The sequence below is a fragment of the Misgurnus anguillicaudatus genome, chromosome 5, assembly GCF_027580225.2.
Source record: "Misgurnus anguillicaudatus chromosome 5, ASM2758022v2, whole genome shotgun sequence".
NCBI classification, from domain to species: Eukaryota; Metazoa; Chordata; class Actinopteri; order Cypriniformes; family Cobitidae; genus Misgurnus; species Misgurnus anguillicaudatus.
In genome coordinates, this window is record NC_073341.2 from 33,525,994 (window position 1) to 33,553,983 (window position 27,990).

The 27,990-nt window shown below is 35.5% G+C and overlaps 1 protein-coding gene across 1 annotated transcript; it reads left to right on the forward strand.

Annotated features, from left to right (window-relative positions):
- The first annotated feature begins 1,758 nt into the window (after positions 1 to 1,758).
- Positions 1,759 to 27,903, forward strand: LOC129414009 (low-density lipoprotein receptor-related protein 8). The gene is made up of 12 exons (XM_055167874.2): positions 1,759 to 1,909; positions 3,949 to 4,323; positions 5,677 to 5,796; positions 7,127 to 7,252; positions 7,335 to 7,506; positions 8,118 to 8,333; positions 10,479 to 10,597; positions 15,071 to 15,210; positions 15,349 to 15,490; positions 23,893 to 23,967; positions 25,062 to 25,235; positions 26,877 to 27,903. Coding segments are annotated over exons 1-12 (1,776 nt in total). The 5' UTR covers positions 1,759 to 1,794; the 3' UTR covers positions 26,879 to 27,903.
- Positions 27,904 to 27,990: the final 87 nt, after the last annotated feature.

The window sequence follows — 27,990 nt, forward strand, 5'->3', positions numbered from 1 at the left end:
ATTGCATTGTCCTCAGACATGATATATGGTATTACAAGGAATCATAAGGAAATTAAACATAAAAATCAATAAAAATAAATAAATAAAATAGGAGAAAATAAAATAAAAATAAACATGTATGTTATGTAAAAAAAAAAAATTATAATACAAGGAGTTACAAATAGTTATGAAGTACATATCATTTTGCTACTACAGTATGTTAGCTCTTACATTTAAAAGGCTATCAAGAGAATTTACAAACTTTTATGTTTTCTGATAAAATCTGTTTTGTAACAGTTGCATACATGCATACAAAAATAACCTTTTGTCTAAAAACAATATAGGTCAATCAACTTAAAAACATCTTTTATAAGAATTTACAAAAGTTTGCTCTTTACATATTATTATTTAATTCAAAAGTATCCTTGAGTTACCACAAGTGTAATAAATCACATTAACTATATATTTAAAAAGTGTCATGTTTAATATTTTGCTAAAAATTCAATGGGATTCATATTTATTTATACGTGGCTTAAGCAATTTCTGCACCTTTTTTTTTTGAAAGCCAACTAATGTACATATAAGACATATTGCATTGTCCTCAGACATAATTCTAATATGGTATCACAAGGAAGCACAAGGAAATTAAACATAAATATAAATAATAAATAAATAGGAGAAAATAAAACAAAACAAATAAACATGTATGTTATGTAAATGAAAATTTCACAAAGAGTTACAAAGAGTTATGGAGTGGCCTACATAGATCATTTTGCTACTATGTTAGCTCTTACATTTAAAAAAAAGGGTATCAAGAGAATTTAAAAACTTTTAGGTTCTCTGATAAAATGAGGAAAGGAGGGAGGGGTTTTAAGAAATCTACACTTGTGAATAAAATATTTTGCAATTTCAAAAAGGATTTTCTTCACACTTTTTTATTTTTATTTTTATTTATTATTATTATTATTAATTTTTAAAGGCAAATGTATTAATTCTACATGAAAGGCTCAACAAAGTATAACCAATAAAAAGATTTAAAATAGAAGAAATAAATACAAATTTTAATTCATAACCTACATAAACTTAAATAAAGAGTAAAAAGAAAGGAAAAAAGAAAAAATCACAATAAATTATATGATATCAAAAGATCAAGCAGCTTTCATTGCACTCTGACGTCTCACTTTAGCAAGGGCTTTGGAAAAACACTTCAAGTCATTTTTGAATATAATAAGTAGTAGAAGGGATTTAAAGAGTCTACATTTATGAATGAAATATTTTGCCTATATTACAATGTTATTAAACAAAAAAAAAAGATTATGGAAAATTTGCATAAAAATATATATGATCAGTGTCTTCAGAATAGCTATTGCAGAATGAACATGGGTACAATTTCTATATAAAAAAATTGATGTAGGAATTTGTTAGAAGGGTAAATCTCATTTAAAATGTTAAAGTGTTTTTTTATTGGAATTTCAAATGTACATACAAAATAGGCTTGCAATAGAAAAAAATAAACTACGATTGTCAAAGGCAGACACATTGCACCATAAACATTTACAGTTCAAATACGAAAATACAAAGAAATGAATTAAATAATATAATTATTGAAAATAAATAAATAAAATGAATTAACGAAGGGAAAATAAATAACTAATGGCAAAAATAAATAAATAATACTTTTTATTTAAAATTGGCAATAACATTACATTTTTAAATTGAAAGGGTATGAATAGAGTTTGCAATCAATTCAAGTTCTCCGATAAAGTGAGGAAAGGATGAAATGTTAAAGTGTTTTGGATATTATGTAGCGTATACATGACGTCATTTCCTCGCGACAGCGCACACCTAGAGGACGCTGAGCAAAGCATGGAACACCTTGGTGTTTTATTACTAGTGTTGATGAGTTTGTTATACATACCTTTGACAGAAGGTAAGGGATGATGTATCATTCTGTTATCACAACATTGGATATGCACGCGTTTTTATATGTTAATATATTACTGTTGTTCTAACGCTGCACGCTTCGGTCTGCTGCCATGGCAGACAGGAGGAGCAACTGTCATTCATTACATAAAGTTTTGATATTCCGAGTTTCCACGCGCAAGACAAAAAATATGATATTCAAACAAAATTTTAGTTATAAGTATATGATAAATTAGTTGACTGACTGTTATTTTATTTGTACATAGAAATCCCGCAGCGCGTTTAACATTGTGAAAGGTGATTCCACGTGCGTGCATGACAATACTACGTACTCGTACAATGATCATAGGTGACGTTTATAAAAGTACAGATTTGGTTAAGAAAACAAATTGTAATGTAAATTAAATGCATGTCATCCCAAATGAAAAAATACTATAGTATATTATAGTAAAATTAGTTTACCATAGAAAAATGTAGTAAAATTATAATTATGTAGTATAGTAAATAGTGTTTTTGAACCATACTATAGTAAATGTACTACAGTAAACTTTATTAAAAGTACTATAGTAATTTATAGTAATCTAAATATAGGAAATGAAGTAAAATTACTCTATAATATATAGTATTCTATAAATTAAATACTATAATATCCTATAGTATACTACAATACACTATAGTTTACTGTAGTTAGAAGTAAAGTACTTACTACAGTTTACTCTAGTTAATACTATGGTATGTGTAGTAAATTCTATAATATACTATAACTTTCTTCAGTTTACTATAATAAATACTAAAGTATATTAACATGACAAAAACAATTTATAATTCCTATAACAGATATCTTTATCACATAAATGTTATTAGCAAAAAAGTTATATCAATGTGAGAAATGTTTGAAATCCTCCAGGGGGCGCCATCATGCCACTCTTTAAAAATCCCAAAATAAGTTATACGTTTTTCCTTCCTTTTCTTTTTTATGATTTTATTTTAAATGCGCATACACTGTGGGAGACACTAAGGTTGTACAAATATCCATCTTGTATTTTGAAATATGCTTGTTGTTATCCACTACTTGAATGTATACATTTTTGTTATACCAATAAAAAGTTATAGGTTTTACCTAATTTACTTTATTCCAGATTTATTTCTATAGCTCATTTCACAATATTGCATCTTTGCAAAGCAGCTGCACAGAAAAAAAAACATTTTTAGGACAAACAGTAGAGATATTAACACAAAACAGTATAGAAATAAGGAAATATAGTAATAATAGATGTATCTAATATTGAATGCATGTTATCATGATTTGATTCATAAAACACTTTTCAAGCTTGTTGCTGTTAAACATCCTTTCTACCAAATAATAAAATTAAATTGACTTGGGCAGTTTCATAGACAGGGCTTAAGCCTAGTCCCAGACTAAAATGCATGTTTGAGTTGTCTTAAAGGGGTCATAGCGTGAAAATTCGACTTTTTCATGTTTAAGTGCTATAATTGGGTCCCCAGTGCTTCTATCAACCTAGAAAATGCGATAAAGATCAATCCAGTAACTTAATTTGAGTAAGCCATTTTATGCAAGCATGTAAAAAATTAGGTCGTTCAGATTTCGCCTGTTTTGTGAGGTAGGTAGCAAGGTGAATTACCATAATACCGCCCCCTTTATCTGCACTATCCAACCACAGCACTGCCATTTAGTGCAAAGAAAGAGGGAGAAAAGAAGGACTTGACAGCACAATTGAGTTTCAGTTACAACAAACACCATCAATGTGATCAGTGTTTGCACTTTATCTGCTTATTTGCATTTTAAAGGACACATCCAAAACCGGCACACTTTTGCTCACGCCTACAAATTTGCGATTTTAACATGATATAAAAAATTATCTATATGGTATTTTGAGCTAAAACTTCACATACACACTATTTTACATCTTAAAAATATCTCATAATATGACCCCTTTAACTAAAACCAGCTTGCACTGACATTAACATTTATAAGTACCATTGTTTTGTTTAGGATAATAATTTGTTTTATAATTTTTATTACAGTGTTTGCAAGTGTTCAGAAGTGTCCGAGAGAAGAGTTTCCATGTAGTAACCACAGGTGTATATCTCTAAACCTACTCTGTGATGGTGTGGACCACTGTGGAGACGGAAGTGATGAGATCTCCTGCTTTAATTGCAATACTGCTTCCTACCACTGCGTGGTAGCAGCGCCCTGCATTCATAATCACAGCATCTGTGATGGCAAACCTGACTGCCCGAATGGAGCAGACGAACAGCTGGATAAGTGCACAGGACTTCTTAAAACAAAAGTATGCTCCAAGTCAGATTTCACATGTGCCAATGGAGAATGCGTGCCTATTTCATGGAGGTGTGACAACTCCAACGACTGTAAAGATGGCAGTGATGAGCTAGGTTGTGGTAAGATGCTCCAGTGAAATTGTTCTGGTGCGATTAAATAATTTTTTTTAAAAACAAAGTGTACATTTGTGACCCAGTCTGTGAAACCCCAGCTAAAGTAATTTTTTTGTGATTTACTACATAAAACCATCTTGCATAATGTAAAGAACATTCTGTAAAAATATAACTTTGATTTATTTAATATTGACCGAGTAAGGTTGACTTTTTCTATAAGTCAACATTCATTCATTTATTTTAGTTCTTCTATAAGTCGATATAATTGTATTCTCGTGTTTGCAAAGCAAAATAACTTAATATTCCTGTAGCTTAATTGATAGAGCATTATTGCCTGCCTTAAAGGAATATTCAATTTTCTTAAAAGAAAAATCTAGATAATTTACTCACCACCATGTCATCCAGGGTGTTGGTGTCTTTCTTTGTCCATTCGAGAGGAATTTGTGTTTTTTGGGGAAAGCATTGCAGGATTTTTCTCATTTTGATGGACTTAATAGACACCAACAATTAACACTTAACACGTAACAGTTTTTTTCAACGGTGTTTCAAAGGACTATAAACAATCCCAAACGAGGCATAAGGGTCTTGTCTAGCGGAACGATTGTCATTTTTGACAAGAAAAATAGAAAATATGCTCTTTTAAACCTCAACTTTTTGTCTAGGTCCGGTCCAGCGCGACCTAACGTAAATGTGTAGTGACGTAGGGAGGTCACGTGTTACATGTATAAAACGCACATTTGTGGACCATTTTAAACAATAAACTGACACAAAGACATTAATTAGTATCAGTTGACATACAACAACGTAGGAACGGTCCTCTTTCAACACACTTGTAAACACTGGGGCGGAGTTTCACGTTCGTCTTATGTGACCTCTTGACGTCATGACGTATTGTGTGGGGTCACCTGTCGTATCACGACCAGATCTAGACAAGAAGTTGTGCTTTAAAAGTGTATATTGGTTATTTTTCTTGTCAAAAATGACAATCGTTTCGCTAGATAAGACCCTCATGCCTCGTTTGGGATTGTTTATAGTCCTTTGAAACTCAGTTGAAAAAAACTGTTACGTGTTAAGTATTAAATGTTGGTGTCTATTAAAGTCCATTAAAATGAGAAAAATCCTGCAATGTTTTCCTCAAAAAACATAATTTCTTCTCGACTGAACAAAGAAAGACATCAACATTTTGGATGACATGGTGGTAAGTAAATTATCTGGATTTTTCTTTTAAGAAAATGGAATATTCCTTTAAGGTCATGGGTTTGAATCACTTTGGACAATTTCCATGAATGTTATTATATTTTATTTTTAATGAATGTATCATAATCAGCTGTTTTTTGCTTTGTTTCTGTGTTTGTTTAGATATAAATGAGTGTAAGGACGATAATGGGGGCTGTTCCCACCTTTGTGTAGATCTGCCATTAGGTTTTATGTGTGACTGTCCCAGTGGTATGAGGTTGGTCAAGGATACACACTGTGAAGGTAAAAAACACTTTTAATTAAAGTTAAACAATAACACGTATGTGTTTACACAAGCTTTTTTCATTAGGTTGTAAATAACTGACATAGCAAGGTCGTAACCACATCTTGAACATTGAAGGCAAACAAAACATTCAGGGCTGTATATGTATGCATATTAAAAATGTCCCACTCAATGTCTATTGTGATTACGGCCCTGATACACAGAACATCATAGTTGTTAAGTCATATTTATTTGTATAGCTTGTATATTTTACAGTGTTTCATTCCTTCAAAGCTGCTTTACAAGGAAGGCGAAGAAAAAAAATGGGGAAATTATTAAACGTATAGAATATATAGTATTATTAACAAAAATGACAAGTGTTGATGCAGCTTTACATTTAGATCTATTCACATTGCATCAGATTACTTCTTACATGTTTTTTTTTTAACAGCGTTAAAGGAACAGTCTACTCATTTTCAATATTAAAATATGTTATTACCTTAACTAAGAATTGTTGATACATCCCTCTATCATCTGTGTGTGTGCACGTAAGCGCTGGAGTGCGCTGCAACGCTTCGATAGCATTTAGCTTAGCCCCATTCATTCAATGCTACCATTTAGAGATAAAGTTAGAAGTGACCAAACACATCAACGTTTTTCCTATTTAAGACGAGTAGTTATACGAGCAAGTTTGATGATACAAAATAAAACGTAGCGCTTTTCTAAGCGGATTTAAAAGAGGAACTATATTTTATGGCGTAATAGCACTTTTGGGAGTACTTCGACTCTGCGCAGTAACACCCTTTCTCTCCCATTATGAGAGTGAGAAGGGGAGCGGACTTTTCAGGCGAGTCGAGGTGCTCCCAAAAGTGCTGTTGCGCCATGGAATGTGGTTCCTCTTTTGAGTCCGCTTGGAAAGGCGCTGCGTTTTATTTTGTACCACCAAACTTGTTATGTTTAATTGGCCGGGATACAACTTTTTGAAAACCAGGAGGGTAAAAATATTGAGAAAATCACCTTTAAAGTTGTCCAAATTAAGTCCTTAGCAACACATATTCCTAATGACAAATATTTTTTTTTTATATACAGTAGGGAATTTACAAAATATCTTCATGGAACATGATCTTTACTTAATATCCTATTTCGAGACAAAAATCTATCATTCTGACCCATAGTGTATTGTTGACATTTGCCGCAAATATACCTGTGCTACATGACTGGTTTTGTGGTCCGGGGTCACATATATAAAATTGCCCACCCAGGATATCTGCCAGCCCACCCTTCTATAGCTGTCACCGGCCCTGGGTTAACCTGGGTTTTTTTTTCTCAAATACTCGCTTTGTCTTTTAGATGTGGACCAATGTCTTGATTCAGATGTGTGTGATCAGATTTGCATCCATTCCAATGAATCTCTTACATGTGAGTGTCAGGACGGGTATGATCTGACCCCAGGGACGGGCCAGTGTAAGGCTAAAGGTGAGAAGGTGGCTTTGATGTCATTGTACTGTGAGGATGTTGAAGATTGTTGTTGGTGTCTAATATTTATGGCATTGCGCAGGTGGTGTTGCTCATATAGTGGTCTCCACTCGTGAGGGTGTTAAGTGGTTGGACCTCAGCGGTGCGGAGGAAACGAGCATCACAAATCAAACGGGGACACCAGGACCTATTGCAGCGCATAATGCAAAAAGCACACTGTATTGGGCCAGTCCAGAAGATGATGTCATCTACAGGTAAAAAAAATTATCTACATAATGTATAGAACAGTGTGTTAAAATATAATCTTGATATCTTTAATATTGACTGGGTAGATGCTCCTAATCTCATATTTAGATTGTAAGCATTATCCTGGGTCACAAAGAAACTGTATATTTTACCTCGAAACATCCCTCATAGTCCAAAAACACAATTTTTGTGAAACTTTGCAGCAAGAATGTATCATTCTGCATTAGATGAACGCATAAGCTAAAAAGCACCATTTTGACCTTAAAGGTTTAAGCCTGCTGTGAAAGGAAGGATATGTAAATATATTCAATGCAACATAAACCACAACCAAACAGGTGAGAAAATGGTTTCACAATACAGAGACAGAAGTGCAGCAAAAAAAGGTACAAAGGTTTGTACAGTGCATACTGTACTAAAGGTTAGAGAGATGCTACAAAAATCTTTTGACACAAAAGATTCTGATGCATACAGATGCATTTAAGATGTAGCTGTATTTACAGCTTAACTATATGCATTACACCAGATTGGTTACTCTTGTTAAGTTATCAAAATGCTAAAAGTGACCTTGAATTTTTTTCTCACCTAAAAGTTTTTAAATCATATTTTCTTTATGTTCCAGCATGCCGATTGACTCCAATGACCACAGATCTTCTGTGTTGATAAAGGCCTCCACTGGCATTGTGGGATTGGCAGTGGATGAGATTCACGAGAATTTGTACTGGGTCAGCACCAGTACACACGGTTTACATGTGGTCTCACTGAATGGCTCAGATCAAAGTCAGCTCATCTCTGGACTCTCCAGACCTACTGCAGTCGCTGTCCATCCTTTGCTAGGGTAGATGCTATGTTTTCTATAAATCACTCGCATAGATTTTACAGTCATTAAAAAGACAAAATTGGCATTTGCAACCATAAATAACCTTAAGAGTAATTCTGTCATGGGTCAGAACCCAACACAGGGATGTGTATTAAAGATTTAGTTCACACAAAAATAAAAAAATTCTGTCATTATTTTCTCGCTTTCATGTTGTTCTAAACCTGCATGAGTTTCTTTATATTGTTGAACACAAACAATGATATTTTGATAAATGATGGTGAGGGCACAGTTGACAGTAACCAGTATTTGTTTTTCCTACTATGGAAGTCAACTGGTACCATCAACTATCATTTATCAAGATAACACGAAGGCGAGTAAATGATGACATAGTTTTCATTTTTGTAAACTATCCTAACAACACAAAACCAAACCTCAACTTCTTAGTTCTAGTTTTAATGTGAAAAGAGATATGGGACAAGATATGATGTTATATTTAGGATGGAAAAAAGTTAACCTACAATGGAAAAGATTTGAGATGTTGCAGAGTTGAAGTGTGCAAAAAATAAAAGAAATGAACTGGTGGCAGAGAGAAAGAGAAAGTAATTTAAATTTTTTATTCAACTTTTTTGAATTATTTATTAATGCAATGCACAAAATGACTCCCTTTTGATTTTCTGTTTTCTTGGTAGCAATTTACAATAAGGTTGTATTTGTTATCAGCAGTGTTGGGGGTAATGCATTACAAGTAGCATGCATCACGTAATAATATTACTTTTCTGAAGTAACGAGTAAAGTGTCACATTACTTTATAATTGTACAATTTAATATAGGAGTTACTTTTTAAAAAGTAATGTAAGTTACTATTCATTTGATTAAAAAAAACAATGTACTGAAATAAACTGAACGTAGTCAAGTAGAATTACGCAAACTCTATGCATGCGCACCAAGCATGCTGCACAAGCCTTGAAAAGTGAAGCCAAAACGTCTCGATTGCCCCCCAGTGACTGGTCCCAGTATAGGTCATAAAGCCCGCCTCCCCATGTTATTCAATGGCACTTGAGACCAAATAAAAAATTTAATTACACTTCAATTATCTTTTTTCCGAAGCTGGTTTCTGCCATTTACCGTAGTTTTTATCACGCTGATGTAAATTCAAATGTTTGTTTTTAAAATTAGTTTGTGTGTAGGTAATTATTTAATGCTATAAAAACGGTGGTGTCACGTCATGATTGACAGCTGTGATATCGTGTGATATGCGCATTCTGCGGGGTCTTGATTTCGCGGCTTTACTTCCTGCTCACTACTGCGCAGGACTGGTCCCAAAATCGCTACTGCGCAGACTCAAGACCCAAGATGTCAGCGCCATATCGGGACACTGGCGGTTTCACTTTTCACCAATGGAAGAGAGCGAACAGGCGTCGTCCATCTTTTTTTACAGTTTATGGTGTGCACCTAAGCGGGAACAGTTTGCGTCCGAAACGGAGATAGCAGGCCAGAGCTTGACATTTTTGTGATGGAAATATGCAATTTCTGAATGCAGAACTTCTCAATCATAAAAACACATGCAAGGCCTGAAAGAGATCAAGCCTCAGCCAAGTAAGAAAAAGTAATGCAAAAGTAACTTAAAAGTACTGTAAGTATTACTCTCCATGAAAAGTAACTAAGTAACGCAATTAAATATTTTTTGGGGATTAACTTAATATTGTAATGCATTACTTTTAAAAGTAACTTTCCCCAACACTGGTTATCAGTTAATGCATTAGCTAACATGAAAAAACAATGAAGAATACTTCTACAGCATTTATTAATCTTAGTTCATGTTAATTTCAGCATTTACGAATACATTTTTAAAATTTATTTAAAAATGAACTTACATGAACAACTGTATTGGCATTAACTAACATTAAAGGAGTAGTTGACCATAGTCATTTTTATTTCTACTATGAAAAGTCAACGGGCCCCATTTTTTGGGTGGACTACTCCTTTAACAAAGATTAACAGATGCTGAAAAACTGTATTGCTCATTTTTTTGTTTATATTAGCTAATGCATTTACTAATGATATAAAGTACAACCTTATTGTAAAGTGCCACCGTTGTCTTTAAGGTAGTGTGTTGAAGTTTTTTGCTAAATCTGTGTACTTGTCTTTTGTTTCTTTCCGTAGACTTTTGTTCTGGGCTGATAGTGGGACGTCCCCCAGAATTGAGCGTGCAAGGGTGGATGGACACCGCAGAATAGCACTTATATCCTCTTCTATACGTCATCCAGTAGCAATTTCATTAGGTTTGAATTTGCACTTGTGCCAAGCATTTATATATGAAGAGTTTGGTTCCAAAACGCAATAAATCCATTTTGACAAATTTTGGTAAAAACGTGTTTTCTATACCAAGAAAGTGACAAGATGAAAACAACTATTTTCTGTTACAAACTTTCACACAGCATCTTTAGGTTATAAAAACATAAAAAATTCAAATCCATAAGTTGATTTTCAAAGATTTATTATAAAAACGGATAATTTTTTCCACAAAATGCAATAAATCCATGACAAGTTTTTATTCAAAATGCTATAAATCTATTGAATCAATAGCCTATATAAATTTGCATTCATCTTTGCCATGTTATATTCATTTAGTTGACTAGTTGTACACACTAATTAAAAATATAAACATTAATGTCATTAATCAAAACACTTACTTTGTCATATTAAGATCACTGTCATTGCGGTTACTTGACGTCCTCGCTTAACGTCTTTCACAGAGATCAGCTGTAAAATGTTTTTGGTCCTGCTCGATTTTCGTTGACTTTGAGTAAAATTATGGAAAGTTTTTCATAAGATCCTCTGGGGTCAATGTGTTAGCATGAGAAGCTGGCTGTCGGGAGAACAAGCACCCGTCTCCCGAGTGCCTCTCAGGGAAAATATTAGATGCTGATGGCTTACGTTTCTTTCCCATCACAGAAAACCATCACAGGTTTAGCGATGCAATTAAAGTATTATTTTGTTTTGTTTGTTGATCACGAAGTACAAAGTAGATGAGGAAAACTAGGACTCCGTGGACTCAGCGCGTCCGCCATTGTTTGTTTACATTGGGTGACTGGTGGGCTGTAATATCAGAAATGGATTTATTGCGTTCTGTAAAAAAGGAGCAGTGGCGTTTATCGCATTTTGGGAAAAAAGGGAGAAAAGATGACAGAATAACACGGCGGATATTGGATTTTGCGTAAAATTAAGAATTTACTTTTAACTACTGAACTGATATAATACTGATTTTGGCAGTAACTCATTTTTTTCAAAAATGGCGTTTATTGCGCTTTGGAACCAAACTCTTCATATATATATATATATAAATTATTCAGGCCCCTGTAAATATGACCAAAGAAGGCTGTGAAAATAAATCTGCATCGTTAATACTTTTGAACGTTTATTTAAAAAAAGCATTTTTTGTTTTTCTTTGTTTCATCTGACCATTTTTAGCAGCAAACACTCAACATTAGTTCGGTGCACACAGGGGTAAAAAGTACCCCATGTGTAAAACAAAATATACTGCTGTATCTTTAATGTTGTGGGCCTATTTTTATGCTGGAGGTCCTGGACATCTTGATCAGATACACGGCATCATGGATTCTATGAAATACCAACAGATAAAAAATAAAAACCTGACTGTCCCTGTTAGAAATCATATAATAGGCCATGGTTGGATCTTCATTCAGGGCAATGAGCCCAAATAAACATCAAAACTGACACAAAAATAAGTCACTGAGCACAAAATGAAGCTTTAGCCTTGACAATCCCAGTCCCCTGACCTGAACCCTAAAGAAAATGAGACGGATGAACTGAAGAGAAGACGCACCAACATGGAGCTGGAATCTGAAGAATCTGGAGAGATTCTGCATGAAGGAATGGTCTCTGATCTCTTGTCAGGTGTTCGCTATCAGACATTATAGGTGAAGACTCAAAGCTGTTCTCTTGGGAAAAGGAGGCTAGTATAAAGTATTGAATAAAAGGGTATGATTAATTGTGAGCAGTGTGTATTAAAGAAAAATATTTCTCTCATAATAAGATTTTCCCCCATTTAAAATTATTATTCTCCAATGAAAGGTTGGAATTTTGTAGATTTTTTAAATTAAAGATTAAAAGTATTAATGATGCAGATTTATTTTCACAGCCTTCTTTGGTCATATTTACAAAGGGTATGAAAAATTTTGAGCACGACTGTGTATATATATATATGTGTTTGTTTGAAGAGTTTGGTTCCAAAACGCGATAAACGCCATTTTTGAAAAAAATGAGTTACTGCCAAAATCAGTACGATATCAGGTCAGTATTTAAAAGTAAATAATTAATTTTACGCAAAATCCAATATCCGCCGTGTTATTTTGTCATATTTTCTCCCTTTTTTCCCAAAATGCGATAAACGCCACTCCTCCTTTTTTACAGAACGCAATAAATCCATTCCAGAAATTAGAGCCCACCGTTCAAGCAATGTAAACAAACAATGGCGGCGCGCTGAGTACACGGAGTCCTAGTTTTCCTCATCTACTTTGTACTTCGTGATCAACAAACAAAACAAAATAATACTTGAATAGTAGGGGTGTCACGATTCTCCAAATCCTCGATTTGATTAAATTTTCGATTCTGATGTCACGATTCAATTCGATTCTCAATTTTTAAATGAATTTTTTTAAGACAAAAAATTATATGCCTTTATTATTTTTTTTATTATTATTATTATAGTTTCACATTAACATGCACATTGCGTGCTTTTCCTCGCATGGGGGTTTGTGGGCTTTACTTTACGTGAGAGAGCTTGTAGAGAGAGAATTCCTACTTGCACGCAGATAGACTTAATGCGCGCGTCTTGGACTCCTATTATCTGAAATAAAACCGGTGCGTCAAGCAGCTGCGCTTCTCTCTGTCTCACGTGCACGCGCTCTCGCATCTGTTCAAAGTCTAAACATAAACTAAAGTAATAATCCTTACGTTTTTGTTCAGTTTTATGCTTTTCATGCGAGCTGAGGCAAACCATACCTTTTGTTTAAAATATAACCCGCTGCATCTTGGCGGCTCTCTCGTGCACGTGCAGAGAGCTGCGTTCTCTCCGAAGGCAGATCACTAGGTAGTAATCCTGTTTATGATATGCATTTTAAGGAGTTGTAGCAATACATCTCTCGTGTTAAAAATATAAATTGCGTTCCGCTGGATGGATGTTTTGAAAGGCACTTCTGAGAGTTTATTTTCCCCCGCTTGGCAAGCCGACCGGACGTGACATGGGGGCGTGGCAGCATCGACGTTCCCATTTTTTAATTCGAAGTTCGAGGTTGTGACTTAATTTCGATCGATTTCGATTTAAAATGTGAAATCGTGACACCCTTATTGAATAGCATTGATAAACCTGTGGTGGTTTTCTGTGACGGGATAGATTGTCATCAACATCTAATAATTTACGCGAAGCACTAGGGAGACTGGTGCTTATCTCCCGACAGCATCAAGTTTCTCATGCTAACACATTGACCCCGGGGCGGTGGTTCTCGGTCCTGGCCCTGGAGGCCCCCGGCTCTGCACATTTTGTGTGTCTCCCTTGTTTAACACAGCTGATTCTAATCATTAGCTCATTAGCAGAGATTTCATTGTTCTTCAGATAAGAGAGACATACAAAATGTACAGAGCAGTGGGCCTCCGGGACCAGGATTGAGAACCGCTGCCCCAGGGGATCTTATGAATAACACCCCATTCAGACAGCCAACGACAAGCAGTAGCAGAGCAACGCGATCTCATTCATTTCAATGGAAACTGGGCGACTTCCGGCGACACGAGCGAACGTGACCGTTGGCGACAGAATGTAGGCGTGATTAGCGACGGAGTCGCGCGACAAAAGTTGAGAAAAGTTTAACTTTATGCTATTTAGCAGCGAGTTTCACGAGCGACTACCAATGGGAGTGAAGTAAGTGGAGCACTGATTTGTTGTTTACAACATGGGGTAACGTCACACTACTACGCAACCAGAAGTGGGAACGCCCACAAGCGACATCAACCACCAGCGGCAGGCGATGAGCAGCGATAACATCGCTGGCTGTCTGAATGCGGCTTAACTTTACATTATTTCACTCAAAGTCAACGAAAATCGAGCAGGACCAAAACATTTTACAGCTGATCTCTGTGAAAAATGCTAAGCAACGATGTCAAGTATAACCTCAGCAATGACAGTGATCTTAATATGACAAAGTAAGTGTTTTGATAAATGACATTAATGTTTTTTTTTTAGTCAGTGTGTACAACTGTTCAACTAAATGAATATAAAACGGCAAAGATGAATGCACATTTGTACATTGAATTAATAGATTTCTAGCATTTTGAAACAAAAACTGTCATGGATTTATTGCATTTTGTGGAAAAAATAATTTGTTTTTATAATAAATCTTTGAAAATCAAGTTATGGATTTGAATTTTTTTATGGTTATTATAACCTAAAGATGCTATGTGAAAGTTTGTAACAGAAAATAGTCGTTTTCATCTCGTCACTTTCTTGGTATAGAAAACAAGTTTTTACAGAAATTTGTCAAAATGGATTTATTGCGTTTTGGAACCAAACTCTTCATAATATATATTCATATCTGTATTAAACATTCTGTAAACATATATATGTTGTTATCTTTAATATTGACTGAGTAGGGAAATCTTAGAATTATGTCAGAATTTTAAGTCCTGTCAGAATTGGTAAAGGATGAACGTTCATGATTAATATTTTTTTTCTTCATTAGATATCCCTCGTGGTCTTTTATATTGGGCTGACTCGGACCGTCACACAATTTCAAGGGTTGCATTTGATGGCAAACATAGAAAGACAGTTGTTGAATCCAATGGATATCTGGACAGACCGTTTGGACTGGCAGTGTTTGAGGTACATTACCTTCAGTTTGCGGCTTTTCTTAATCCAAATATTACATTTTACTACCAGCAACACTGACCTGTTTTAAACCAAACGTTGTGTTAAGGTCATGTTGAAATGTTCTAGCTTAGTAATGTTTGTGTTGTGCAGAGTCGAGTGTACTGGAGTGACCGATACACCAACTCTACTTGTTGTGCAGATAAGCACAACGGTGGCGAACTTCAGATATCACAGAGATTCGGTCCCGTTTCACCTGCTGGACTGGCCATTTTTCACCCAAACTTTAATGCAGGTAGAGTTGAATGAATTAGGTCTTAAAATCCCCACTGGCTAGTATTTGAAACGTGGCATTTTTGTAAATTCTAGGCACAGAGCTAACAGGTATTGTCGACTTAATAGACCTTTTGCGAGTCGACGTCACAGTTACGTCACGCACGCAATGTGGTGGCAGAAAAACAGTGGAAATGAATGAGACACGAGTGAAACGAACAATATAACTCACTAGAAAATGTCTTGTTGTGCTGTTAAGTGTCAGAATAGGAATGTCAAAATAGATGACCTTCATTTTTATAGTATACCGTCGTCGAAGACACCATTTGAAGATAAACTTAGGTGTTTATGGTTGCAATAAGCCCTCAACCGGACAGACTGGAGTGATGAAATCATCTGAAAATCTTTTAATAATTTGAATAAAAAATAATTAGAGAAGATATCCAGTGTTCGGTCGAAGTCTGTTCACTCTATGTGTCTCTTATAGCGTTTTTATCACGTTACATTTATAATTTATTTAGAACAATTAAAGATTTGAATGAGTTCATAATATCAATAATATTACCATTTATTAAAGTTTTCTTTCTAAAACAATTACTAATTTTTACATTCTATCTTAGCCTATGTCGTCTTCCTGTTTGTTATAAATTATGGTTTACTAATAAATATATAAACATAGCACACACACACACGATGTAAAGTGTTAATATTATATAAACAGGCCTATACAAATTAATTTGTATGTAAACATAATAGTTTTAGAACAAACACGTAGGCTATAAATATAAGGAAGAAATTGAAAACAGGAAAAGGATGAAATATTTAATAAATTATATTTTACAGAATACATGATAGTATTGCTCTTATAAGTACTTCAGCGATTCATACTGTAAAAATAATTGATAACCAATAAAGAACAATACATATACATTACATACATCACACATATCAGTAGCCAAGCCATTTAAACTTTTAATTTATTTAAAAAATAAACGTAACTTGGTGAAAACGTTATAAGAAACATTATACTTAAGAGAAATATAGGGGAAACAGACTTCTACCGAACACCGGATCCATAAAAATCAACACTTCACACCTCTATTGCGGAGCAGTCACTTTCTGCCACAAGTTGGGCTCCGCCCACAAAAAAACATCATCTCTGTTTGCAAACACGCAAAAGGTCTATACAGCGCTAGTGATCGCTTGTCGTCCGGTGACATTTTTTGTAAATACTAGAAACCGAGACAACGGGTGCTTTCGACCTAATGCAGCGCAGCACAGACCAATTATGATTGATTATGACATCAAGGTATAGGGAGAACGAGTCAAGAACAATGCTTATTATATATCGCCCCAGCGGTACTTCAACATCATAAAATGCGGCAAAATGAACTCCACCGAAACAGAAACATGATGCGCAAACATAAGGGGTGACCAAAATCTTCTATCACGATAGGATTCATTTTATATCATGGTAACGATATGTATCATAAGGTATTTCTGTTATTAAAATCTTTAATACTATACAAATGTTCATAATTCTCACAAAACCTTATACAAGCATAAAAAGAAGAAGAACTCAAGCTCTCTGAGGATAAACAGTCAATGATAAAGGAATGATAATAAATAATTATGTATGTATGTATATATATTTTTTCTTTAAGGTAGAAAAGTGATTTAGTCAAGAGAAGTGAGAGATTTTCTCCTAATGCTGTTTCATAAACATGAGTGACAGACAGGAGCAAGATTAGGTAACTTCCCCTTTAAGAGCAAAGTCCGGACCCAATTACACATGCGTTTTCTCTTTTAGCTGTTCACTTTTTCTTAAGCCCTAAATGGTCGTGTTTATGAGGAAACTTGCAAAGACGAGAATGACGCATAAGGCTAATAAAGCGGGAAAAATGCTCAAGAGCTTAAAGGCGGAGTCCACGATGTTTGAAAAACGCGTTGGAGAAGGAGACGGGCCGACTACCAAAACACACTTATAGCCAATCAAATCAAATCAAATGCCGGGTTGCGTAGGTGTGGGGCGGGTCTATCAACAGAAGGTCAAGATTCTATTGGGGTAGAGGCGTGTTTGTTTAGGTGATTTCAAATATCAACATTGGCTTTCAAACATCATGGACTCCGCCTTTAATGAGCAGCAGTTGTGTGTCTTGCAGTTGTGTGTCTTGTGTGTCTTTGCTCACACAGAGAAAGCGCACACGCATATAGATCTGTTGTTTGTTTCAATGGCTTAAAATAACTTGTTCTAAAACTGCGTTGCTTAAATACGTGTACAAATCTCGTGACCACGTGCAAAAGTACATTATCCCCCTTATTACATGGCTATTTCCTCATAAGTAAGGTAAGGAACATTAAATATTGATTTAAAATATTTTATTTGCTCAATCCACATTCCACTAGGAAAACCCGTTTACTTGCGGAAACAAGATGTTCAAATGTCACAAACACTATTTATTTTAATTATTAGTAAATATCAGTGGGGAACCTTCAGGGCCTTCTACGCCTTCAGAGAAGGCCTAAAAAAATTAATAAAAATATTTTTTATAATAATACTAATAAATAATAAAGTATTCAATAAAAATATGTTTTTACATGTTTAAATTTATATTTAATTTAATTTAATACATGTAATATATTTTCTCTCATCTATGTTCTAACGTTAAGCTTACTGTCAGGTTCATATCCAATCAGAATCGTCTGTCTCAATTAAGGCCCGGTAAACTGGCTCATTCATTGGTTAGGACTTCAAGAATCCCAAGGAAGGCCAAGCTATGTGTTTTGGTGTGGAGAGTGACGGGCAAATCGACCAATCACGCTTTGATTTCAAGTGGGCGGGTAAAAAACAAAGCATTGTAAGCCTTCATGAAGTCCTAATCATGCAACAAGCTGGATGCGAGCTGCCGTAAAACACCAAAGAAGAAGTCCTAATCATAGACCGTCTAATGGCCCGAATCTCTGCGGTGAGAGTGGTTGAGGTAAATGGCAGAAAACGTGATTGACGTTGTGGCTAGTTTGATAGGGCTGAGGTAAAAACGAAATTACTTAAGCGGGTACTCGTGAAGAGCACAGCCGAGAGATGCGCGTGCAGCTGTGCTGCGCATATCAGACGTGAACACGAGAAAAATAATGGGTTTAATTATACTTTCACTTCCTGACAGTTTCACTTGAGGATAGTAATGACTGACAGGCGACGCCAAATTACATACAATATAATTACCTAACTAAATCTCAGAGAATGCAAAAACATTCACCGGGGCTCGGGCTAGGGATTTTGCGAGCCCGCAAAATATAACAGTTATAAGCCACAAGGAGGTGCACTGAGAACGCAGGGTGCTATATTTCCACTTATGAAAAAAGACTAACAAGCTATCCTACAGCTAAATATATATTTACAAAAAACAAAAATTAAATGCAAATTTACAGAGCAGCAGAGTCTGTATTTGTGTTTATCAGTTAGATTAAAGTAATTTTAAACTTTAAAACTGCATTTAAAGGCAAACGATGCCTATTCTGTAATTTAACTTTGCGTGCTCAGAATTTTTACACGTTCACTGTATGATTTAACGAAATACGAATAGCCTAGTATTATATTCTGAATTTTAAAATTTATGAACAACAAACTACTCTCAATTTATTTTGGTGTTTTTTCCCCCATGCTCACTTGTCTCCATTTTCCTGTTTTTAAGAATTAAGGCGGTGTAGTAAGTAGAACCTATCCATTAAATTTGTGACTTTCATTTATTGCGCCATGCGTAATTGCGCATGGAGAGGCATTTGCACTTCATTGCATATTTTGAAGGCCCAGCTGAAGTACTCACGGTTCGCCACTGGTAAATATAATGTCATATATGTTATTAAAGGAATAGTCCATTTTCTTAAAAGAAAAATCTAGATAATTTACTCACCACCATGTCATCCAAAATGTTGATGTCTTTCTTTGTTCAGTCGAGGGGAAGTTGTGTTTTTTGAGGAAAACATTGCAGGATTTTTCTCATTTTGATGGACTTTGGTAGGACCCAACATTTAATACTTTATACTTTAATAATTTAACACTTAGCAGTTTTTTTCAACGGCGTTTCAAAGGACTATAAACGATCCCACACGAGGCATAAGGGTCTTATCTAGCCAAACGATTGTCATTCTTAACAAGAAAAATAAAAAAATATGCACCCTTAAACCAACTTCTCGTCTAGGTCCGATCCTGTGATACACCAGAGTGACCTAACGTAAATGCGTAGTGACGTAGAGATAGAGAGGTCACGGGTTACATATATGAAATGTACATTTGCGGACCATTTTAAACAATAAACTGACACAAAGACATTAATTAGTATCAGTTGACATACAACAACGTAGGAACGGTCCTCTTTCAACACACTTGTAAACACTGGGGCGTAGTTTCGCGTTCGTCCTCTGTGACCTCTTGACGTCATGACGTATTGCGTGGGGTCACGCTGGCGCATCACGACAGGACCTGGACGAGAAGTTGTGGTTTAAAAGTGCATATTTTTTATCTTGTCAAAAATGACAATCGCTTCACCAGACAAGACCCTTGTGCCTCGTTTGGGATCGTTTGGAGTCCTTTGAAACTCAGTTGAAGGAAACTGTTGTGTGTTGAGTTGGGTATTGAATGTTGGGCTCCACTAAAGTCCATCAAAACGAGAAAAATCCTGCAACGTTCTCCTCAAAAAACACAATTTCTTCTCGACTGAACAAAGAAAGACACCAACATTTTGGATGACATGGTGGTGAGTAAATTATCTGGATTTTTTTTTTAAGAAAATTGACTAATCCTTTAAAAGAGATATTTATATTTAATTTTTGTGTAATATTAAACTGTACCTCTCAAAAGGATTTGCAGCATCCAGGTTACTGTGTGTTATTAGTTTTGAGCAGCAATAACAAACCTGCAAATTTCTTTAACTGGCCAATCAGAATCAAGCATTCCAACAAGCCATGTAATAATGTTAATTAACATGTACTAATATTAATAAATCCTGTATAAGAATTTATTGGTAGGTTAACTTATGTAGCTAACTAATGTTAATACATAGTACATTATTGCATAGTGTTACTTAAAGGGTTACGAAACCCCCGTTTTAGCTCCTGTCTTCCTTGCTATCAATTTGAAAAATGCAACTTAAATGGGATTGGACGCTGTGAGAAGAACGGGAAGAAGTGGGCGGGGCACTTTAATTATTTACAGAAATAAATTAACTGAATATAATATTTCATTTAATTAAAAATCAAGTAAAACTGTTATAGTGGAAACAATACATGATACAGGAGTCAGGACATGATACCGCATCCTTGCTTAGATGCAAACTGCCCTTATGAGCAAGTTCCCAGTCCACCTGCCTCTCACAGCGTTATTGAATTATAAAATGAATAGATGTTAACATTGTCTTCAATGATGTACAACACGACCTTCCCTGTTAACATCTCAGAAAATGTTTAGTATTTCATGACCCTTTAAATATGTTTAGTGCAGATGTATTTTGGTCCGTAAAGTCTCCGGCTATTAGCAGTTGTGGCAAAAAGTTCATTTTAGGCCCTGCGTGAAACACAAGGAAGTACAACACAAGCTTCTACAATGGGCAAACGAAGAGAGACCCATATGATGCGTGGGAAAGTCTTTTTAAAAGCATAGATAGATGTGTGTGGGTAACAACCCATGTTCCCTTTCTTTGCCAATTAGACTTTTTGCAAGCACTAACGACAGTAACTTGTTTCTGAGCCTCTAAAGCCACGGTGGTGAAGTACGACCCGCAAAGGTGTGCATGTCACAAACTGTGAAAAATATAAAGTGCAATCTCGCCCAGGAAGATGTCTTCAAGTTTGTGTGAATGCAAATGGCCAGCAGACTCCAAGTTAATGTGTTATTTGCAAGGGAAAGCAACTGATATCAGTCAATGACCCGCTGGCTTGGGGGCGGAACAATGAGGCGAGATATGAAGAGTTTGGTTCCAAAACACGATAAACGCCATAAAAAAAATAAATGTGTTACAGACAAAATCAGTATTGTATCAGGTCAGTATTAAAAAGTAAATTCTTAATTTTACACAAAATTCAATATCTGCAGTTTTATTCTGTCATCTTTTTCCCTTTTTTTCCAAAACGCGATAAACGGCAGTCCTCCTTCTCTGCAGAATGCAATAAATCCGCTTAACCAATCACAGCGCATCATTTCACGCACTGTAAACGATAATGGCGGCGCTTTGAATACACAGAATCCTAGTTTTCCTCATCTACTTTGTACTTCGTGATCAACAAACAAACAAAAACAAAATAATACTCTTGTTGGTCTGTGATGGGGAAGAAACGCAAGCCACCAAATAATTTACGCAAGAGGCACTCAGGAGACGGAAAAATGCCGACTGCTGCTTGTTCTTGCAATAGCATCAAGCTTCTGTCATGCTAACACATTGACCCCGGAGGATCTCATGAAAAACTTTCCATTATTTTATTTGAGCCAATGAAAATCCGGCAGGACTAAAACATTTTACAGCTGATCGCTTTCAAAAAAGTTCAGCGACGACGTCCCAATGATGACAGCAGCAATGACAGTGTTCTTAATATGACAAAGTAAGTGTTTTGATTAATGCCATTCATGTTTAATCAGTGTATAGCACTAGTCAACTAAATGAATATAATAACATGGCAAAGATTAATGCACATTTATATATTGATTCAATAGATTTATAACATTTTGGAAAAAAACTTGTCATGGATTTATTGCATTTTGTGGAAAAACGGCAGTTTTTCAAATAAATCTTTGAAAGTCAAATTATGGATTTGAAATTTTATTGTTATTATTACCTAAAGCAGGGGTTTTCAAACTGGGGGGCGGGGCCCCAGGGGGGCCACGAGATGGTGCCACGAGATGGTGCCAGGGGGACCCCAGTTTTATGACATTTTATAAAATACATTATCATGAATTCTGTGTAATTAAACATAAAAAAATAAGGCTACTAACCAAAAGCACTACGTTTTTGTATAATTTAATATGTGTTTTAGTAAAATGTTGAGTTTAGAACAGTTTTTTGTCACAAATTTTCTTTGGGGGGGCCGCGAAGGAATGCACCATACACAAGGGCGGCCGCACGCTGAAAAAGTTTGGGAACCACTGACCTAAAGATGCTATGTCAGTGGTTTTCAAACTGGGGGCTGGGGCCCCCCGGGGGGCCGTGAGATGGTGCCAGGGGGGCCCCAGTTTTATGACATTTTATGAAATACATTAATTTATCGTGAATTCTGTGTAATTAAACCTAAAAAATAAGGCTACTAACCAAAAGCACTGCTTATTTTAATGTTTTTTTTTTTATTAAAATGTTGAGTTTTAGAACAGTTTTTTGTCACAAATTTTCTTTGGGGGGACACGAAGGAATGCACCGTACACAAGGGGGGCCACACGCTGAAAAAGTTTGGGAACCACTGTGCTATGTGAAAGTGTGTAAAAGAAAAAAGTGGTTTTCTTGGTATAGAAAACACATTTTTACCAAAATTAGTCAAAATGGATTTATTGCATTTTGGAACCAAACCCTTCAATCTGCGCTATCTGAACGAGGTTTCAGGACGGAAACATTATAACCCTAAAAAGGTTCCTCACTTGCACCGTGTGTTGTTTCACAGATGGAAGAGCTACAAAAAACACTCGGGCTCGGCTTGAGCACCCACCGAAATGCTCAATTGCTTTACAATTCATGTCTAAAACTAAGCGGAAAATGTGACTGTGTCGCTTTCCTCCTTCTTTTCAAAGCGCTCAAAAAAGTCTCACGTCGCCAAGTAACCCAAGCATTACACGACATAGACACATGCAGTGTAAATAAGGGTTCAGTAACCAATCATACATGCAGTACTAAGTTAGATTTATCATGAAAAGCTTTGAATGTTACAGATGTATCAGATGGACTACATTTATTCTAGTTTTAAGGTGGTTTCTTAACTATTGTTGCCAGTTGTAAAGCATTGTGTAGATGCTAACGTGCATTTTACCTTCTTAATGTAGCTGTGTTGTAAACCTCACCATGGGTTTCTGTGGTAGAAATTTACTTTTATAGCCACAACACTTGTTGCACAAATAGCTGTCCTTTTGCAGCAGTTACTTGTATAGTAGCTTATGTAGCTCAATATAAAATAATGGGTTTCTGTGGTAGAAATGTACTTTTACAGCCACAACACTTGTTGCACAAATAGCTGTCCTTTTGCAGAAGTTACTTGTATAGTAGCTTATGTAGCTCAATATAAAATAATGGGTTTGACTTTAAACAAATGTCTGAAATGTCTGCCTTGAATGCACTCTGTACACTCTTTTTTTTGGAGTTTGAAAGTGTCTGTCGAATGCATGAATGTAAATATAAAATGCATTGTAAGCACACTTTATATAACGGACTTTTACATTTCATTCTTTACTTTCAGACAAAGCTGTGTCTCTATCGGAAACAAGAGGCATGCTGTCTGATTCGGCCTTTACATGGATGCTGTCTTTGACCGGTTGGTTTAACATCTTTTTCATCCTTTATGCTTCATTGTAATTTATGAACATTTTTTACTTTATCACTTCTCAAAATTGCATTGATAATATTCTGCTTTATTTTCTTAATAACCTGCATTAAGGCTTGCTTCAAACCTCTTTAACTTGCTGATATCAGACAAATTAATACATTTGAGCACATGAATGCATTAGAAACTCGACCAATCACAGTGAGGTTACACAACCTTTTGCTGTTCCTGGCTGTGTAGCACACCAAAATTTGCAGCAGCTGTATACTCTTCTGAAAAAAATTTATCTTTGAAAAAAATTACGGTTTCTGATCTTATCAGTTTGAACATGGTTTGTTTCACAAACCTACCAGAATACAGTCAGCATTTGCAGAGAGCCTGTTGCACAAGGAAGTTTATAGGTTTTATTAAAACTATTAAAAAAACAGACTTTGCATTCAAACAAATTTAAGTCGGGTTTTGCAAAGTTTCTTTCTGTGGCCCCTTTAAGGCCTAAACCTAGTCCCAGACTAAAATGCATGTTTGAGCTAACAAATATATCAGTGCTGTTGTTTTGTCTTAAGATGCACACATGTCACTTATATAAAGCTTCTTAAATGTCGTCATTTCACACTGCAATGTTTTCATCTGTCCCAGATGAAAGATGGCCATCGTGAAACAGTAGTGATAATTTTAATGATCAGTGTCAGAAATTTAGCATTAACCTACGACCCACACCTACTGAGTAGCCAAATGACGTATTGATTGTATGTTTTGCAATAGTCAGGAGTATTCAGTATTACCGTAAATACCAGCCAGGCTTCCGTTTACGTAAATACTTATGATTGCAATATTTATGATTGCAATACCTACCTTGCTGTGGTTGCTTACAACTAGTGCATCTTGATTAACTAACTTGCATCATAATAGGACATAACTAACTCCTACCCAAGTTTATTAGTTTTATGGGTGGTAAATGGTTATTTAAAACTAAAATAATGATTTTGCCATAAATAAACTCTTCACTGACATTACATATACAAAATAAATGTGTACTGTGTTTTTCTGACCTTCCTGCAAATCTTTTATTTGTTGTTGGTCTGTAGTGTTTCTCAGTCTGTTGTTGGTGGTGGCATTTCTATGGTGGATGAGATCAGAATTTGGTTTTGCTCGCTCTGTCTCTCTTATTGAACACACGGCAGTCAAGGAGTCTCAGGATCCTCTTCTGCTGGCGGGGCCAACTGTTGTGCATGAACACAAAGAAAGCGTTATGAACCCATGTAAGTGTCACAATATATACTACACAATATTAGGCAGGTGGTCATAATGTTATGGCTGATCGGTGTATATACTGTGTTATAATAAATACAGTGAGGAAAAAGTATTTGAACACCCTGCTTTTTTGCAAGTTCTCCCACTATAATTTATGGCATAATAGCACTTTTGGGAGTACTTCGACTCGCCTGAAAAGTCCGCTCCCCTTCTCCCTCTCATAATGGGAGAGGGAGGGTGTTAGAAAAGCGCTACGTTTTATTTTGTACCACCAAACTTGCTCGTATAACTACTCGTCTTAAATAGGAAAAACGTTGATGTGTTTGGTCACTTCTAACTTTGTCTCTGTTTATCTCTGCTATCGAAGTGTCGCAGCACGCTCCAGCGCTTACGTGCACGCACACAGATGATAGAGGGATGTATCAACTCTTCTTAGTTAGGGTAATAACATGGTTTGGTGTTGAAAATGAGTGGACTATTCCTTTAAGACGGGCCTGGACATGTGCTGGTTTAAGCAGGGGAACCTTCCGGTTCATGCATGATTTCAAACCATGACGTCTTAGTGTATTACCAACAGTAACCTTGGAAACGGTGGTCCCAGCTCTTTTCAGGTCATTGACCAGCACCTCCCGTGTAGTTCTGGGCTGATTTCTCACCTTTCTTAGGATTGTTAAGACCCCACGAGATGAGATCTTGCATGGAGCCCCAGTCCGAGGGAGATTGAAAGTCATGTTTAGCTTCTTCCATTTTCTAATGATTGCTCCAACAGTGGATCTTTTTTCACCAGGCTGCTTGGCAATTTCCCCATAGCCCTTTCCAGCCTTGTGGATGTGTACAACTTTGTCTCTAGTGTCTTTGGACAGCTCTTTGTCCTTGGCCATGTTAGTAGTTGGATTCTGACTGATTGTATGGGGTGGACAGGTGTCTTTATGAAGCTAATGACCTCAAACCGGTGAATCTCATTTAGGATAATAAATGTAGTGGAGGTGGACATTTTAAAGGCACACTAAACTTTGAGGGTCAGAATTCTAGCTGATAGACAGGTGTTCAAATACTTATTTGCAGCTGTATCATACAAATAAATAGTTAAAAAATCATATATTGTGATTTCTGGATTTTTTTTTAGATTATGTCTCTCACAGTGGACATGCACATACGATAACAATTTCAGACCCCTCCATGATTTCTAAGTGGGAGATCTTGCAAAATAGCAGGGTGTTCAAATACTTATTTTCCTCACTGTAGATGCATATTAAGTGAATACATTGTTTTTGGTTTCTAAGAACATGTGGCCAGTTTTGGCAATGATAAAGTTCCTAAACAAAGCATTAAGGTTTGCATATTACCAGGAAACACAGAGACAAGAGGAGTGGAGTGATAGTAATGACTCCTATCTGCTGAAACGTTTCAGCAATCATTCCACTCCAGCTTCACTCCGGGTTTTTCATATCACTAATTTAATGTATATTTACTTTATGGTCCATAGCTCATACAATTCTAATATCAGCATAGGTGGTTATAAGTGTGCTGTGCTTTTTCTCATTTGTTAAGCATGTAAATTAGCATTGTGCTTAGATACTTCATTCAAATTTTAACCTAATTGTAATTATTTTAGTATTCATTTGAATGTATTTATTTTGTGTTTTCAGGATGGCACAGCCATGGGTTCAGTGCAGTGAAATGCAATGTGTTTTCCTGTAACAGGAACCTGTCACTCTAGTGGTTGCTATCATAACCCCATTTCCTGCTCCAGTCGTGTAAAACGGGAAACTGATGTCACAAAATCTTCACCCCAAAACCCCATTGTGTGTGTGTGTGTGTGTGTGTGTGTGTGTGTCCTTATAAATAATAATAATCTGCATTAATAGAGAAAATCAAATAAAGTCCAAATTTTTAATCAAAGTTACGGCACTTGTGGCCGTATTAGCCTTTTTTGTTTAAGTTCTCTGTCTATGAAGAAAGCTACAAGAGTGTGCATAAATGTTTATTCCTGTCACACAAAAGCCTTGAACCATTGTGTGTGAGGTTTATTTATTTGTAGCCCTCCATATTGTACTGTTCTACTGTAAATCAACACTTTGTTTGCTTGATTTGTCTGCGAATTTGTTTAGTAAATCTTTGTAGATTATGTTTGAGACCGACTTGGTGCAGCAGAATATTACATTAACAATATTTTAAGCCTTATGTCAATACTTCAATCTGGCCATGTAGTGGCACAACAGAGCTTAGATTTTACATGACAGCTGTCATTAATTTAATGTTTCATTTGTTTGTTTTCTGTAATTGCTGTCATTTTTTATTAATGGCATTTGATATTTTGAGGTCAATGGTGCACAACAAATTTCTGGTATGTCTTTGTAATGTGAACATAGAGATGAAATGTTTATATCCTACATTTAAAAATGCTGGATATGCCATGGACTACTGTGGGAACGGTTGGCTTTATTTATTGGGTGGGGAAAAAACAAATGTTATTTATTTTGTTGCAGTTTCTATCATGTTTTATTGAGACATTTCAGCATTTAATTTCTTTAGTATTCATAACATTTCAGCCCCGTCCCATTCATTTATAATGTATATGGTACTGTTTTACTTTAGTAGTTTAAATGATTTCTCATTTATTAAATGTTATCATTTGTTGGACTTTAAGAAATAAAATATGAGTTGGAAATTGTATTTCCTACTATATGTTTTTCATCTTTTATTCTTCCTCATCACATATTTTTTTATACGTTTATAAATGTTGCTTTGGAAACTTAAAAA